Source organism: Trachypithecus francoisi, unplaced genomic scaffold (genome assembly GCF_009764315.1).
Source record: "Trachypithecus francoisi isolate TF-2019V2 unplaced genomic scaffold, Tfra_2.0 Lachesis_group0, whole genome shotgun sequence".
NCBI lineage: Eukaryota > Metazoa > Chordata > Mammalia > Primates > Cercopithecidae > Trachypithecus > Trachypithecus francoisi.
This window is the reverse complement of record NW_022681453.1, coordinates 8,139,758-8,158,558: the sequence shown is the minus strand read 5'-3', so window position 1 is coordinate 8,158,558 and position 18,801 is coordinate 8,139,758. Positions and strand designations below refer to the sequence as shown.

The 18,801-nt window shown below is 40.7% G+C and overlaps 1 protein-coding gene across 1 annotated transcript in view; it reads right to left on the bottom strand.

The window, feature by feature from the left end:
- Window positions 1–18,801, bottom strand: part of PLCH1 (phospholipase C eta 1) — a 277,981-nt gene that overhangs the window by 61,039 nt on the left and 198,141 nt on the right. The window contains exons 9-10 of the mRNA XM_033203550.1: window positions 13,910–14,030; window positions 9,389–9,560 (exon numbers count right to left, since the gene is read on the bottom strand). Coding sequence (XP_033059441.1) covers window positions 9,389–9,560; window positions 13,910–14,030 — 293 coding nt within the window. The remainder of the gene's footprint in view (window positions 1–9,388; window positions 9,561–13,909; window positions 14,031–18,801) is intronic.

Sequence of the window (18,801 nt, the reverse complement as noted above, 5' to 3'; positions counted from 1 at the left end):
AAACAAAGATAAATAGATGGGAATTAAATAAACTAAAAAGCTTCTGCATAGCAAAAGAAATAATCAGCAGAGTAAACAGATATCTCACAGAGTTGGAGAGAATCTTCACAAACTATGTATCTGACAAAGGACTAATATCTCCAATCTGCAAGAAACTCAAACAAATCAGCAAGAAAAAGACAAATAATACCATCAAAAAGTAGGCTAAGGACATGAATAGACAATTCTCAAAAAAAGATATACAAATGGTCAACAAACATATGAAAAAGTGCTCAACATCACTAATAATCAGGGAAATGTAAATCAAAACCACAATGTGATACCACCTTACTCCTGCAAGAATGGCCATAATCAAAAAATCAAAAAATAGGGGGCGGAGCAAGATGGCCGAATAGGAACAGCTCCAGTCTCCAACTCCCAGCGCGAGTAACACAGAAGACCGGTGATTTCTGCATTTTCAACGAAGGTACTGGGGTCATCTCTCTAGGGAGTGCCGGACAATCGGTGCTGGTCAGCTGCTGCAGCCTGACCAGCGTGAGCTGAAGCAGGGCGAGGCATCGCCTCACCTGGAAGCGCAAGGGGGAAGGAAATCCGTTTTCCTAGCCAGGGGAACTGAGACACATAACACCTGGAAAATCGCGTAACTCCCACCCCAATACTGCGCTTTAAGGAAACAGGCACACCAGGAGATATATCCCACACCTGGCCGGGAGGGTTCCACGCCCACGGAGCCTCCCTCACTGCTAACACAGCCGTCTGCGGCGATCTATACGCAAGGCAGCAGCGAGGCTGGGGGAGGGGCGCCCGCCATTGCTGAGGCTTAAGTAGGTAAACAAAGCCGCTGGGAAGCTCGAACTGGGTGGAGCTCACAGCAGCTCAAGGAAACCTGCCTGTATCTGTAGACTCCACCTCTGGGGACAGCCCACAGCTGAGGTCCAATAGGGAAAGCAGCGGGGGCGGTGCAGAGGCGAACGACTCTGTCTGACAGCTTTGGGGAGAGCTGTGGATCTCCCAACGCGGAGGTTGAGATCCGAGAACGGACAGACTGCCTGCTCAGGTGGGTCCCTGACCCCTGAGTAGCCTAGCTGGGAGACATCCCCCACTAGGGGCAGTCTGACACCCCACACCTCACAGGGTGGAGTCATCCCTGAGAGGAAACTTCCAAAGGAAGAATCAGACAGGTACACTCGCTGCTCAGCAATATTCTATCTTTGGCAACCTCTGCTGCTGATACCCAGGCAAACAGGGTCTGGAGTGGACCTCAAGCAATCTCCAACAGACCAACAGACAGTCCTTCTGACTGTCAGACGGAAAACTATCAAACAGGAAGGACACCTACACCAAAACCCCATCAGTACGTCACCATCATCAAAGACCAGAGACAGATAAAACCACAAAGATGGGGAAAAAGCAGGGCAGAAAAGCTGGAAATTCAAAAAATAAGAGCGCATCTCCCCCTGCAAAGGAGCGCAGCCCATCGCCAGCAACGGATCAAAGCTGGTCAGAGAATGACTTTGACGAGATGAGAGAAGAAGGCTTCAGTCCATCAAACTTCTCAGAGCTAAAGGAGGAATTACGTACCCAGCGCAAAGAAACTAAAAATCTTGAAAAAAAAGTGGAAGAATTGACAGCTAGACTAATTAATGCAGAGAAGATCATAACGAAATGACAGAGATGAAAACCATGACACGAGAAATACGTGACAAATGCACAAGCTTCGGTAACCGACTCGATCAACTGGAAGAAGAGTATCAGCGATTGAGGATCAAATGAATGAAATGAAGCGAGAAGAGAAACCAAAAGAAAAAAGAAGAAAAAGAAATGAACAAAGCCTGCAAGAAGTATGGGATTATGTAAAAAGACCAAATCTACGTCTGATTGGGGTGCCTGAAAGTGAGGGGGAAAATGGAACCAAGTTGGAAAACACTCTTCAGGATATCATCCAGGAGAACTTCCCCAACCTAGTAGGGCAGGACAACATTCAAATTCAGGAAATACAGAGAATGCCACAAAGATACTCCTCCAGAAGAGCAACTCCAAGACACATAATTGCCAGATTCACCAAAGTTGAAATGAAGGAAAAAATCTTAAGGGCAGCCAGAGAGGAGGTCGGGTTACCCACAAAGGGAAGCCCATCAGACTAACAGCAGATCTCTCGGCAGAAACTCTACAAGCCAGAAGAGAGTGGGGGCCAATATTCAACGTTCTTAAAGAAAAGAATTTTAAACCCAGAATTTCATATCCAGCCAAACTAAGTTTCATCAGTGAAGGAGAAATAAAATCCTTTACAGATAAGCAAATGCTTAGAGATTTTGTCACCACCAGGCCTGCCTTACAAGAGACCCTGAAGGAAGCCCTAAACATGGAAAGGAACAACCGTACCAGCCATTGCAAAAACATGCCAAAATGTAAAGACCATCGAGGCTAGGAAGAAACTGCATCAACTAATGAGCAAAATAACCAGTTAATATCATAATGACAGGATCAAGTTCACACATAACAATATTAACCTAAATGTCAATGGACTAAATGCTCCAATTAAAAGACACAGACTGGCAAACTGGATAAAGAGTCAAGACCCATCAGTCTGCTGTATTCAGGAGACCATCTCACATGCAGAGACATACATAGGCTCAAAATAAAGGGATGGAGAAAGATCTACCAAGCAAATGGAGAACAAAAAAAAGCAGGGGTTGCAATCCTAGTCTCTGATAAAACAGACTTTAAACCATCAAAGATCAAAAGAGACAAAGAAGGCCATTACATAATGGTAAAGGGATCAATTCAACAGGAAGAGCTAACTCTCCTAAATATCTATGCACCCAATACAGGAGCACCCAGATTCATAAAGCAAGTCCTTAGAGACCTACAAAGAGACTTAGACTCCCATACAATAATAATGGGAGATTTCAACACTCCACTGTCAACATTAGACAGATCAACGAGACAGAAAGTTAACAAGGATATCCAGGAATTGAACTCATCTCTGCACCAAGCGGACCTCATAGACATCTATAGAACTCTCCACCCCAAATCAACAGAATATACATTCTTCTCAGCACCACATCGCACTTATTCCAAAATTGACCACATAATTGGAAGTAAAGCACTCCTCAGCAAATGTACAAGAACAGAAATTATAACAAACTGTCTCTCAGACCACAGTGCAATCAAACTAGAACTCAGGACTAAGAAACTCAATCAAAACCGCTCAACTACATGGAAACTGAACAACCTGCTCCTGAATGACTACTGGGTACATAACGAAATGAAAGCAGAAATAAAGATGTTCTTTGAAACCAATGAGAACAAAGATACAACATACCAGAATCTCTGGGACACATTTAAAGCAGTGTGTAGAGGGAAATTTATAGCACTAAATGCCCACAAGAGAAAGCAGGAAAGATCTAAAATTGACACTTTAACATCACAATTAAAAGAACTAGAGAGGCAAGAGCAAACACATTCAAAAGCTAGCAGAAGGCAAGAAATAACTAAGATCAGAGCAGAACTGAAGGAGATAGAGTCACAAAAAACCCTCCAAAAAATCAATGAATCCAGGAGTTGGTTTTTTGAAAAGATCAACAAAATTGACAGACCGCTAGCAAGACTAATAAAGAAGAAAAGAGAGAGGAATCAAATAGACGCAATAAAAAATGATAAAGGGGATATCACCACCAACCCCACAGAAATACAAACAACCATCAGAGAATACTATAAATGCCTCTACGCAAATCGACTAGAAAATCTAGAAGAAATGGATAATTTCCTGGACACTTACACTCTCCCAAGACTGAACCAGGAAGAAGTTGAATCCCTGAATAGACCAATAACAGGCTCTGAAATTGAGGCAACAATTAATAGCCTACCCACGAAAAAAGTCCAGGACCAGACGGATTCACAGCTGAATTCTACCAGAGGTACAAGGAGGAGCTGCTACCATTCCTTCTGAAACTATTCCAATCAATAGAAAAAGAGGGAATCCTCCCTAACTCATTTTATGAGGCCAACATCATCCTGATACCAAAGCCTGGCAGAGACACAACAAAAAAAGAGAATTTTAGACCAATATCCCTGATGAACATCGATGCAAAAATTCTCAATAAAATACTGGCAAACCGGATTCAGCAGCACATCAAAAAGCTTATCCACCATGATCAAGTGGGCTTCATCCCTGGGATGCAAGGCTGGTTCAACATTCGCAAATCAATAAACATAATCCAGCATATAAACAGAACCAAAGACAAGAACCACATGATTATCTCAATAGATGCAGAAAAGGCTTTTGACAAAATTCAACAGCCCTTTATGCTAAAAACGCTCAATAAATTCGGTATTGATGGAACGTACCTCAAAATAATAAGAGCTATTTACGACAAACCCACAGCTAATATCATACTGAATGGGCAAAAACTGGAAAAATTCCCTTTGAAAACTGGCACAAGACAGGGATGCCCTCTCTCACCACTCCTATTCAACATAGTGTTGGAAGTTCTGGCTAGGGCAATCAGGCAAGAGAAAGAAATCAAGGGTATCCAGTTAGGAAAAGAAGAAGTCAAATTGTCCCTGTTTGCAGATGACATGATTGTATATTTAGAAAACCCCATCGTCTCAGCCCAAAATCTCCTTAAGCTGATAAGCAACTTCAGCAAAGTCTCAGGATACAAAATTAATGTGCAAAAATCACAAGCATTCTTATACACCAGTAACAGACAAGCAGAGAGCCAAATCAGAATGAACTTCCATTCACAATTGCTTCAAAGAGAATAAAATACCTAGGAATCCAGCTTACAAGGGATGTAAAGGACCTCTTCAAGGAGAACTACAAACCACTGCTCAGTGAAATCAAAGAGGACACAAACAAATGGAAGAACATACCATGCTCATGGATAGGAAGAATCAATATCGTGAAAATGGCCATACTGCCCAAGGTGATTTATAGATTCAATGCCATCCCCATCAAGCTACCAATGAGTTTCTTCACAGAATTGGAAAAAACTGCTTTAAAGTTCATATGGAACCAAAAAAGAGCCTGCATTGCCAAGACAATCCTAGGTCAAAAGGACAAAGCTGGAGGCGTCACGCTACCTGACTTCAAACTATACTACAAGGCTACAGTAACCAAAACAGCATGGTACTGGTACCACAACAGAGAATAGACCAGTGGAACAGAACAGAGTCCTCAGAAATAATACCACACATCTACAGCCATCTGATCTTTGACAAACCTGACAAAAACAAGAAATGGGGAAAGGATTCCCTATTTAATAAATGGTGCTGGGAAAATTGGCTAGCCACAAGTAGAAAGCTGAAACTGGATCCTTTCCTTACCCCTTATACGATAATTAATTCAAGATGGATTAGAGACTTAAATGTTAGACCTAATACCATAAAAACCCTAGAAGAAAATCTAGGTAGTACCATTCAGGACATAGGCATGGGCAAGACTTCATGTCTAAAACACCAAAAGCAACGGCAGCAAAAGCCAAAATTGACAAATGGGATCTCATTAAACTAAAGAGCTTTTGCACAGCAAAAGAAACTACCATCAGAGTGAACAGGCAACCTACAGAATGGGAGAAAATTTTTGCAACCTACTCATCTGACAAAGGGCTAATATCCAGAATCTACAAAGAACTCAAACAAATATACAAGAAAAAAACAAACAACCCCATCAAAAAGTGGGGAAAGGATATGAACAGACATTTCTCAAAAGAAGACATCCATACAGCCAACAGACACATGAAAAAATGCTCGTCATCACTGGCCATCAGAGAAATGCAAATCAAAACCACAATGAGATACCATCTCACACCAGTTAGAATGGCAATCATTAAGAAGTCAGGAAACAACAGATGTTGGAGAGGATGTGGAGAAATAGGAACACTTTTACACTGTTGGTGGGATTGTAAACTAGTTCAACCATTATGGAAAACAGTATGGCGATTCCTCAAGGATCTAGAACTAGATGTACCATATGACCCAGCCATCCCACTACTGGGTATATACCCAAAGGATTATAAATTACTCTACTACAAAGACACATGCACACGTATGTTTATTGCGGCACTATTCACAATAGCAAAGACTTGGAATCAACCCAAATGTCCATCTGTGACAGACTGGATTAAGAAAATGTGGCACATATACACCATGGAATACTATGCAGCCATCAAAAAGGATGAGTGTGCGTCCTTTGTAGGGACATGGATGCAGCTGGAAACCATCATTCTTAGCAAACTATCACAAGAAGAGAAAACCAAACACCGCATGTTCTCACTCATAGGTGGGAACTGAACAATGAGATCACTTGGACTCGGGAAGGGGAACATCACACACTGGGGCCTATCATGGGGAGGGGGGAGGAGGGAGGGATTGCTTTGGGGAGTTATACATGATATAAACGTTATGCACATGTACCCTAGAACTTAAAGTATAATAAAAAATAAAAAAAAATAAAATAAAATAAAATAAAAAAAAATAAAATAAAAAATAAAATCAAAAAATAATAGATGTTGGCGTAGATGTGGTGAAAACAGAACATTTTTACACTGCTAGAGGGAATGGGAACTAGTCCAACCATTATGGAAAACAGTGTGGAGATTCCTTAAAGAACTAAAAGTAAATATTTTCCTCTTGGTAGATAGCACTCCTGAGTATCTACCAAGAGGCAAAGAAGTCTTTATATGAGAAAGACACTTGTACATACATGTTCTTAGCAGCACAATTCACAACTGCAAAAATATGGAACCAGGCCAAATGCCCATCAATCAACAAGTGGATAAAGAAAATGTGGTATACATATATACACCATGGAATACTACTCAGTCATAAAAAGAATGAAATAATGGCATTTGCAGCAACCTACATGGAGCTGGAAACCATTATTCCACGTGAGGTAACTCAGGAATGGAAAACAAAACATATGTTCTCACTTATAAGTGGGAGCTAAGCTATGAGGGCACAAGGGCACAAGAATGATATAATGGACTTTGGGGACTCAGAGGGGAAGAGTGGGAGGGGGTGAGGGATAAAAGACTGCTCATTGGGTACAGTGTACACTGCTCAGGTGACAAGTGCACCAAAATCTCAGAAATCACCACTAAAAAACTTATCCATGTAACTAAACACTACCTGTTCCCACAAAACCTATCAAAATAAATAAATATTTTTTAAAAAGTAAGAGACATGTGAGTTTCCTTTCACTTGGACACTTGGAGGCCACTGCAGGGTTATCAACTGGCCTAATTTCAATACTGTTATGTCTCAGGAAACAGGGAGAAATGAGTGGGAGAGAGATGGGGAATCAGGTGGTCCATGGAGCAGTTAGTGCACACACAACACTTATCAATTAAGTTTGCCATCTTATATAGGCAGGGATTATGGCTCCCCAAAACAATTACAATAGTGACATTGAAGATCACTGATCACAGATCACCATAACAGATACAATAATAATGAAAAAGTTTTAAGTAGAGCAAGAATTACCAAAATGTCACACAGAGATACAAAATGAGCCCATACTTTTGGAAAAACAGTGCTGAAAGACTTGCTTGACATAGAGTTGCCACAAACCTTCAATTTGTCACACACACACCCACACACACACACACACACACACAAAACATGGAGTGTCTGTGAAATGTAATAAAGTAAAATACAATAAAATGAACTTTGCCTGTATTTTATCGGAAAATGTACACATATATAAATGTGTATGCATGCATGATTGGAACATATGTGTGTAAGAGTTGTAATAATAAACAACTTGTCAATCTCCAAAGCGGTAAGTAGTCACAGAAATTCTGCCTTTTCAATCAGAGATTGCTCTCATACTAAAGGAACACAAGAAATCAGTTGTCTTGTTTTCTTGTTTTTGCTTTAAATGAGGTTGTGCTGGTCTGCAGATCCAGGCAACTCTTTAAAGTCTAAACAAAATCGCTACTAGCAAATGGATCTCAGATGCTCTAGAAATACTTGCAGTTCACATTGCTGCCACCCTTTCCCATGAGTGCCTCAAACTTTCTGCCTCTGATTCGTCCCTATGCCATAAGCCGTGGGATATTCTGTGTCAAATAACTCAAAGCCCAGTTATGCAGAGGAGGCTCAAATTAGTCCACATTAAATATCCAATGTAAGTTCCACTGTACAAAAGAGAAAGATTTCAATCAAATGAATTTATTCTGCATTTAACATCCTGACTGCTGACTAAAGAACATTTAGGAAGTAAAAACATTTACAAGGTTATAAAGATGACATTTCATTTTCTAACCAAGAAATCAATTTTTACTATAAAATTTTGCTTTAGCAAGACTTGGGCAAATTGGCCTTCATGTTATCTCTTGCATTATGTGGAGCTTTTATTCCAAATATTTTTATGCATATAAATGCCTAGCAACACCTTTTTGATGTATTCAGAATCTATAATTTCATTTAATTGGTAGAAAACAGGTTTTGACCAATTCTAAGAATGAATATGTCCCATCTTTTCCATGTGCTGCTCTCCCTTAAAGCCTCAGTTGAAGTCCTACCATGAAATTACACTGTCTCCTTGACTTGCCTACTCCTCCTATATGGTATTTGTTTTTTCATACACACCTCTTTTAAGTAAAATATAACCCAGTTTGAATCTTAATTGCTTTTCTTTACATTTTTAATCACAAAATGATGTGGCCACCCAAGGTGGTTTTAGTACAAACACGCAAAATTCACTGGAAATAAGTAAAACCACAAAGTCAGTGATCTGAAAACTCAAAGAACTGTCTTCCTGGCTATTCCTTGCATGAATAATATTTATTGTAGTAAGCTTCCTCCCTCAGAAAATCTGTTTATGAAATGTCATTCTGTTCACCTACTGCTCTTTCACATATACGTAAGTCCTGTGGGGCATTATGTCTGTGCCTATGTTCCTCTTTGATGTGAGCTCTTCTCACTTGCATAACCAAGACTGATCAACCGTGAAGCTTTCTTTTTTTTTTTTTTTTTTTGACAGATAGTTATTGGAGCTTGAAATGAGAAAAAAAATCTAAAAGAACTTCTTTCAGATATGGACACAAGGAGCCTTCTCCTTTCCTGAACCTCATGCTCCTACACACACATTTCTCTCTAGTGTCAACTATTACAGACTAAAATATCAAACATTTGGCTTACAGTATTGATGTTTTCACTCCATAAGTACAAATCTCAGAATATGTGCTCAGTCAACAATAAGCTTCTTCTGAAGACACGACTATAAATACACTGGAATAAGGAGTATACATAGATATAGACAATCCTTCATGTATTGATTCTAATTATTTTTCTCCCTTGAAACCAGTTTTTATTCTTTAAGGGAGGGCAGGCTTAGCTGATAATGAATGTCTTTTATTGCATTACTTGAAGTAATTACCTTCACCAGAATTTTGCCTTTCAAACTTTGAGGGCTTGGAAGCTGCTTGCACTCCCCTGTATCAACAGATGACAGGTCCAGTTTGTCTCGGAATATTCCTTTCAGGTACTGAGCAATCTTCCTTTGCTGCTGGATACTGCAGTGATTCTCGATAGACAATATAACTGGAAACCTGAGAAAAGAGCAACACATTCCAGACGAGTCAGGTGCAGGCAACTCACAGGCATTTTTGAAAATGATTCAGTATTCATTGTGTTGTTACAATCCTAGTGACAGTATTTGTGATACTGCTGATGATTAAAATGCTTCTAAAATGAGAGAGATTAGAAATGCATTTAAAAAATTCCTCTGAGCAAATATACTTTGCTAAGCATAATGGCTGAACAAAATACCAGTCCGCATGGGATGGCTTTTCTAATATTTTGCATCAGGAAAAAATGGCAGATATATTATGTTTCTTTTAAAAGAAGAGAAAATTTTAAAAGAGATGAGAAGTCTAAAGAAAGTAAACTCGGTCGGGCGCGGTGGCTCACGCCTGTAATCCCAGCACTTTGGGAGGCTGAGGCGGGCGGATCACGAGGTAAGGAGATCGAGACCATCCTGGCTAACACAGTGAAACCCCATCTCTACTAAAAATACAAAAAATTAGCTGGGCGAGGTGGCGGGCGCCTGTAGTCCCAGCTACTCGGGAGGCTGAGGCAGGAGAATGGCGTGAACCCAGTAGGCGGAGCTTGCAGTGAGCCGAGATCATGCCACTGCACTCCAGCCTGGGCAACAGAGCGAGACTCCGTCTCAAAAAAAAAAAAAAAGAAAGAAAGTAAACTCATATAATGTAATTTTGCCTTATTTATTCTAAAGTCTAAAAGCATCTAAGAGACCACTGAATATCATTAAATGAAGTTACTGACTCTAAAATATATAATTAACTCCCACTTTGAAAATTATGATTGAGGATAAAATAACATAAGGGAATTCTGTATTTTATAGCATCCTACATCACACATTTCAAAATCGCTCTTATAGAATTATAAGTCTTTGTCAAAAAATAAAAATAAAAACCAGCCAAGCATTCATTCTACACTAGCACTCAGGTTTCTGCACAGAAAACATGAGATCCATGTAAGTAATTACCTAAAGGTGCCTAAGGCAGAAATGAGATCAGGGCTGATGACATGATTTCACTGCTCTCAACCTTATTTCTTCCTCAGAATAAGAAATTATTTCAAACTCAGGTTTATTGACTTTTTTCTAGTTTTCTGTTATATATCTTCAGACATAATAGGCAACATATTTAAATCACTTAATGTATCAACATATACCAATATTTAAATCACTTAATACATCAATGTGCAGAAAAACTTTTTCCAGGCTTTCATGACAAGCACAAATTCCACAATACGGGCTATGACCTCCAGACCTACATTCTGTCCTCATTAGTAAAACCTGATGCTGTGGGTCATTGTAAGATGAGCCTTTGTGGCTGAGGTAGGTTTCCTTACTCGACTACAATCTGTTTGCTATTTGTTTCTTCGCATAGCTTTTGCCCTAGAGTGCTAGAAGAGAGAAAAGCAACAGCGACAACAAACTGACAACCCTGAGTTGTCCTGCAGTCACATCAGGGAGTTTTAACAAGGAATTTTCACATTGTCAGTTCATTTACAAAAAACCTGTTAGTGGCAGGGAGTGGTGGCTCACATCTGTAATCCCAGCACTTTGGGAGGCCAAAGCAGGCAGATCACTTGAGGCCAGGAGTTCGAGACCAGCCTGGGCAATATAGTGAAACCCTGTCTCTACTAAAAATACAAAAATTAGCCAGGCATGGTGGCACGTGCCAGTAATCCCAGATACTCAGGAGACTGAAGCACAAGAATCGCTTGAACCCCAGAGGCGGAGGTTGCAGCGAGCTGAGATCACACCATTGCACTCCAATATGGGCAACAGAGCAAGGCTGTCTCAAAAAAAAAAAAAAAAAAAAAAAAAAAAAAAAAAAGCCTAATTAGTGTTTGATGATATGTAAAGCTGTGCTTCTCAACAGGGAATGAGGTGATTATTCCCCCAACACAGGAGACACTTGTCAATATCTGGAGACATTTTTGGTGGTCACACATCAGGGGTGCTACTGGCACATAGTGAGTAGAAGCTGAGGATGCTGCTTTCCACCCTACATTGCACAGGACAGCTCTCTACCAAAAAAAAAAAAAAAAAAAATTATCAGTACACAATGTCAATAGTGCCAAGGTTGAGAAACCCTGATAGAAAGATGCAACCAAAGTTAAAAAAGGAGAGGAAAAGTCTGAACTTTTAAAATGTACTAAACAAGCTTATTAACTGTTTTAATTTGAAGTGCTTTTCTTCTAAGGGTTCCCAAACTTGAAGTAAATGGTCAAATCACCAGAGGATCTTCCAAGATACATAGGTGGCAAGCCTCCTCAACACTCCACTTCATACATTGGGAAATAAGGAAAAAATTACTTCACTCACTTGGCTAGGACCTGTAGAAATCAGGGTTGTGAAGACCCATTAGAATGCAGTACTCAAGATTCTTCCACATGGGAGGCATCATAAACTAAATCTGCTATGCACCAAGTGTGTCTCATTAGAAAAGCATGTTTAACCTCATGTTTAATTAACGAGAAGACCAAATATTGGAAATTTTAAAGGCTACTAACTTCTAAGAAATTAATTTTACACAATTGTAATTTTAATTTGTTTCCTTTAATTCAAAAATCCTTTCTTGAACAGCTGGTATACTGAAGGTACCTGCTAGGCAACAAAAATGAATCCAAAATAATAAGACATTGCTCATATTTTCAGTGAGTTCACAGCCTTACAGATGTAAAAAAAGGCAAGGAACCAACCAATTGCAAGAGGGTGCTAAATACAGAGAAAATACGGAGAGAAAGAAGATTTAAATCAGCTGGTGGTATTAGTAAGTTGTCAGAGGGACAACACTTAAATGGCCTTGTAGAATAAGCAAGAATTAATCAGATAGACTAATGGGGAAGGGTGTTCCAGGCAGACAGAATAGCATACGTAAGAGTGGGGAGTTGGGAAAGAGCCGGGCTCAATGGGGAAGCTGAAAGACAGTCATTGAAGGCAGAATCCTAAATCTCTGTGGTATAATGGTGGAAGATGATAGTGGAAGACAAGGGAGATGCCAGACCTTAAGGGACACGAAGACATGCCTGTGCATTGAGAGAGCTTCTGATGGGCTTTAAGAACAGAATTGAATCACCATGCTCATATTTCAGAAAGAAAACTATACCACCAGTGTGGAGGATGAACCAAAGGGGAAATAAAAATGAACAGGAGGCAATGGAGTCAAAAGATAACTTGGGAAGTAGAATTGCCAAGAATTGGTTGAGTCTAGAATGACTCCCAGTTTCTGGCTGAAGCCAGTGCTGCCCCTAACTATCAACAAGAGGAAATGGAGCGAGAAGCAAGAGGAGGTTTGGCAGACTGAGATGCTGAGTTCCCCTTGGGGAGTAAGCTCCTTAATGGCAGGAGTCTTATCTTCTGCTCACTGTTGTGGCTCCCCACACCTATGAGATACTCAGATGAATATTCACTGAGGATTTTTATTTTTCTTTTCTGAGTTGGAGTCTCACTCTGTCACCCAGGCTGGAGTGCAGTGGTGCAATCTCAGCTCACTGCAACCTCTGCCTTCCGGGTTCAAGCAAATCTCATGCCTCTGCCTCCCGAGTAGCTGGGATTACAGAAGTGTACCACCACATCCACCTAATATTTGTATTTTTTTAGTAGAGACAGGGCTTTGCCATGTTGGCCAGGCTGATCTCAAAACTCCTGGCCTCACATGATCCACCCTCCTCAGCCTCCCAAAGTGCTACAGGAGCCACCGCACCCGGCCTCGCTGAGTATTTTTCGACATGGGTCTAGAACTTAGGGGAAAAGTTCTGGACATAGAATTTGATAAATTTCCAGAAAGTAGATGTAGGGCAACACCTTAGAAAATAGTTAACCATTAAAGGAGTGAGGAAATAGATTAACAGAAGACCACAGGACAAAAAAAAGAGAGACTGAGAAGCAATGAAAGCAATGGAGGGGAGAATGATATAATGAAAGTCAAAAAAGGCAAGGAAATATTCAACTTTGTCAAATGATAGGAGAGGGTCAAGTAATATAAGGACTCCAGACACCTCAGTGTATAGATAAGACATCCATCATGACCAAAACTCACTAATTATGTACATAGTAATCTATGTTTCCAGATTTTATGGACACTCGACACCCTGGATTTAGAAATTTAGAGGTCACTGTTTCCAAGAACATCTTTAAGGAGGCATATTGAGAAAGAATGGGATAAGGAATCAATGCAGCATGAGAAAGTACAGACACGAAGGCCACATTATTTGTTCACGATGTTTTGCTGAGAAGGAGAAAACTAGGCTGGTAGAGGGCAGTGTAGAGTCCAAGGAAGAGGACGTGGTTTTGTAGCTACGTTACATCAGGCAGCTCCATGTGGGAGGCTACTGCTTAGCTCGCGGGTGCTGCTGTACTTACTCATTCTTCACAAAGGCGTGCTTGTTGATGGTCTCCACAACATCTCTGAAGAGAATTTTTGAAGTGAGAGTGTAACCATGATGTACTACTGGCTCTCCATCCGGGCCATCCCAACAGTCAACTGCCAAAAACAGAACTTTATATCAACAACCCAAAGTCTCTGGTGTTTACTAATATTTCTGGAAATACCAGACACATATTATTTTAAGTCCATTATCTGAAATTATACCCATTTCAATCCTGACAAAGACATGACACAGATACAGAAACTGGTGTTCTGGCATATTTATCAGAACAAAGAATTAAAGACTTGCTTTTCCTCAAGACACAATGATTTGGTTTTGAGTGTGGTTAAAAAGATGTCATATTCTTAAACAGCTCAGAATTCACCAAAAACTTATTAGGAGTTAACTAAATCCAGTCAAGTGTGCCCAAGAATAGGGAGATTTCTTGAAAGGTCATTTATCCAGTTTCACTTCTTCTTCTGCAGGTTATGAAGGTCTTTTAGAAAGTCACAGTGTCCTTCTCAAATTAATAATATAATTTTCGTTATTGTTCACTTAAGCTCACAATGTTTTCATTAGATTGATTTCCATTTCACTAATACTACAGCAGTTACAAAACAACATCGACTTCCTAAGTTTAAATCCTCGAGCCCTGCCAAGATTTATGTGAATTTGGGCAAATGACTTAATCATTTGAAGACTTGCTTTCCTCGTCTAGAAAAGGAGAGTAATAGCACTTACATCATAAATTTGAGTGACAGTTAAGTACATGTAAAGTAGCTTGTAACACTGCATGGCACATAGTAACTATGATTGTCATTGATACTATTAATATTGCTCTTTACCCACACAATCTCATTAGCTCCCAGTTGGAGAAAGATAGCAGGTTTTTCACCATCCCCCTCTGACTAAGAATTTGCTTTCTCTTGTTTTTATATTCTGCCCCCAGGCCAATTCCTCAAAACAGTACTTTCACCACATTGCTCCTTTGCTCAAAAGTCTACTTGGTGCATAGCACAGTATTCAACACAGAGAAGTAGTCTGTAAATATATGCTAAATGGATTAATAAATATCTTACATCATACAGCAGCTCTTGCCTGCTTACCTCCAATGCCCCTGTCTCTTGTGCTAGAGATTGGCTAGTCATTCACTAGCCCTGTTTCTTCTTTTACCGAGGGAACACAGCTGGACTCTATTTCCTAGCCTTCCTTTGCAGGAGGATGTGGCCAGTGAAATGTGAGCAGAAAGTATGTGCACCACTTTCAGGTATGCTTGACAGAAACCTGCTGCTTTACATAATCATTCATCCTCTTTCCTCTTCTGCTGTGACTTCAGAAGTGGTGAAGATGGCACAGCCACAAGATGGAAAAAGACAAAACTGCTTGAGAGATTTGCCCACTAGGAACACCTATTTTGAACTTCACATAATCAAGAAATAAACTTCAGTTTTTTTAAGGCACAGAAAATTTGAAGTTTAATTGTTAAAAGGACAATGTTGCCTTAATTATCATGCTAGCTCCTGTCTGATAATTCAATCTTACCCTCTCCTATACCCAATCTCACAGGCTTGTTCTTCTGGTTAGGCAAATTTTCTCACATACAGTCCCACCTCCATGCATCTTTGCTTCTTTCTTTTAAAATCAACTGACATATCCCCTTCTCATTTTGCTTATCTAAATCCTAATCAAGGCAAAACTAGGATCCTCCACAGAACCTCACTAGCCCACAGGATCTCTCTCTTCCTTATGGCAAGAGGTCATCATCTCAAACACCACCAAGAGCCTAGCAGTTAATATAAATAAGTGCAGCAGCTCAATGGGAAATGTGTGCCTGAATGAGATAACTACTACTTACTGTCAATCATTACTAAGTAGGAATAAGAACCTTGGTTGCCAGATCTTCTGAGGAAACTAAAATGTCTAGATTTTATTGCTGTGTATTTTCCTGATTTTTAAATACTGGCAATTAATCCATTTTTAAAACTACAATATGGGTCAAACATAAATATTTCTGCAAGCTGAATTTGCATAATGAAATACTGATTGAAAGTCTGCCTTTAGAGTTCGAGACCAACCTGGCCAACATGGTGAAACCCCGTCTCTACTAAAAATACAAAAAATTAGCTGGGTGTAGTGGCAGGTGCCTGTAATCCCAGCTACTCAGGGGGCTGAGGCAGGAGAATCGCTTGAACCCGGGTGGTGGAGGTTGCCGTGAGTTGAGCTCCTGCCATTGCACTCCAGCCTGGGCAACAAGAGCAAAATTCCGTCTCAAAAAAAAAAAAAAAGAAGAAGAAGAAAAGAAAAGAAACTCTGCCCTTAATTAGGACCACACAGTTCCGAACTACATATATTCTCTGTTTCAGTAGCACATTCCCCTATATCTGTGTTTTGTGTATTACCCCAGTAGATGATATCTCTGTTTTTCTTCTAAAACATTCAAAATGTTCACCATAATCATAATGTGATTATAATGGTTAATTTTTCATGTCAATGAGGCTTGGCCATGATGCTCAGTTATTTGGTCAAACACCAGTCTACATGTTCTGTGGAGACATTTTAAAAACAGGATTAACATTTAAATCAGTAGGCTTTGGGTAAAGCAGATTATGCTCCACAATGTAAGTGAGCCTCACTCAGTCAGTTGAGGGCCTTAAGAGCAAAGACTGAGGTTTCCCTTCAAGGATAAATTCTCAACACTGCAACACAGAAACTGCCTGAGTTCCATCCTCCTGCCCTTTGGAATCCATACTCAAAACTACAACATCAAGTTTAACCTAAGTTTCCAGCCTGCTGGCCAGCTCTACAGATTTCAGATTTGCCAACACCCACAAGCATGAGAGTCAATTCCTTAAAAATCAACCAATGAATCTCAATCTCTTGCTTTCTCTATATATCTTACTGGTTCTGTTTCTCTGCAGAACCCCGACTAATACAGCTATCTATATTAATCCACTAAACATTGGCTGTTCAAATATCCCTATGGGAAAAAAATAGAAAAAATTAAAGAAGAAAAAACATTTACGGTTGATACCACAGGAATAGTAAAAACAATGTTTAAGGATAAGATGCTGTTAAGAAAACCAAAGGTTCTGAGATACTATCAGACAGTGTCCACTGTACCTTGGGGCCTGCAAATGAGGTCAAATATATCAACAACATCTTCTCACAAGAGAAGCACCATCTATATTTTTCCATGTACTTGACAGTCTTTAATTTGTCTCTGGAAATAATCATGGAAAAAATTAACAGATGTTTCAAATAATATATTATTTTAACAATTTTTACTCTATTTTGTGGTCCTTTTTGGATAAGAAAGGGCATAACAGGATTCTTTATAAAGGAACTAATAGCTTTTGCAAAAGAATGCAAAGGCAACAAAACAATACCTTGCCTGACTTGCTTACTGTGTCCACATTAAAAATAGCTTTTAAAACTATACCAGTCGAGGGGGCAGAGCAAGATGGCCGAATAGGAATAGCTCCAGTCTCCAACTCCCAGCACGAGCGACACAGAAGACCGGTGATTTCTGCATTTTCAACTGAGGTACTGGGGTCATCTCACTAGGGAGTGCCGGACAATCGGTGCTGGTCAGCTGCTGCAGCCTGACCAGCGAGAGCTGAAGCAGGGCGAGGCATCGCCTCACCTGGGAAGTGCAAGGGGGAAGGGAATCCCTTTTCCAAGCCAGGGTAACTGAAACACACAACACCTGGAAAATCGGGTAACTCCCACCCCAATATTGTGCTTTAAGCAAACGGGCACACCAGGAGAATATATCCACACCTGGCCGGGAGGGTCCCATGCCCACGGAGCCTCCCTCATTGCTAACACAGCAGTCTGCGGCGATCTAACCGCAAGGCAGCAGCGAGGCTGGGGGAGGGGCGCCTGCCATTGCTGAGGCTTAAGTAGGTAAACAGAGCCGCTGGGAAGCTCGAACTGGGTGGAGCTCACAGCAGCTCCAGGAAGCCTGCCTGTCTCTGTAGACTCCACCTCTGGGGACAGCGCACAGCTGAAGACCAACAGGGGAAGCAGCGGGGGCCTGTGCAGATGCGAACGACTCTGTCTGACAGCTTTGGGGAGAGCCATGGATCTCCCATCGCGGAGGTTGAGATCTGAGAACGGACAGACTGCCCGCTCAGGTGGGTCCCTGACCCCAGAGTAGCCTAACTGGGAGACATCCCCGACTAGGGGCAGTCTGACACCCCACACCTCACAGGGTGGAGTACACCCCTGAGAGGAAGCTTCCAAAGGAAGAATGAGACAGGTACACTCGCTGTTCAGCAATATTCTATCTTCTGCAACCTCTGCTGCTGATACCCAGGCAAACAGGGTCTGGAGTGGACCTCAAGCAATCTCCAACAGACCTATAGCTGAGGGTCCTGACTGTCAGAAGGAAAACTATCAAACAGGAAGGACACCTATACCAAAACCCCATCAGTACGTCACCATCATCAAAGACCAGAGACAGATAAAACCACAAAGATGGGGAAAAAGCAGGGCAGAAAAGCTGGAAATTCAAAAAATAAGAGCGCATCTCCCCCTGCAAAGGAGCGCAGCCCATCGCCAGCAACGGATCAAAGCTGGTCAGAGAATGACTTTGACGAGATGAGAGAAGAAGGCTTCAGTCCATCAAACTTCTCAGAACTAAAGGAGGAATTACGTACCCAGCGCAAAGGAACTAAAAATCTTGAAAAAAGAGTGGAAGAATTGACAGCTAGACTAATTAATGCAGAGAAGGTCATAAACAAAATGACAGAGATGAAAACCATGACACGAGAAATACGTGACAAATGCACAAGCTTCAGTAACTGACTCGATCAACTGGAAGAAAGAGTATCAGCGATTGAGGATCAAATGAATGAAATGAAGTGAGAAGAGAAACCAAAAGAA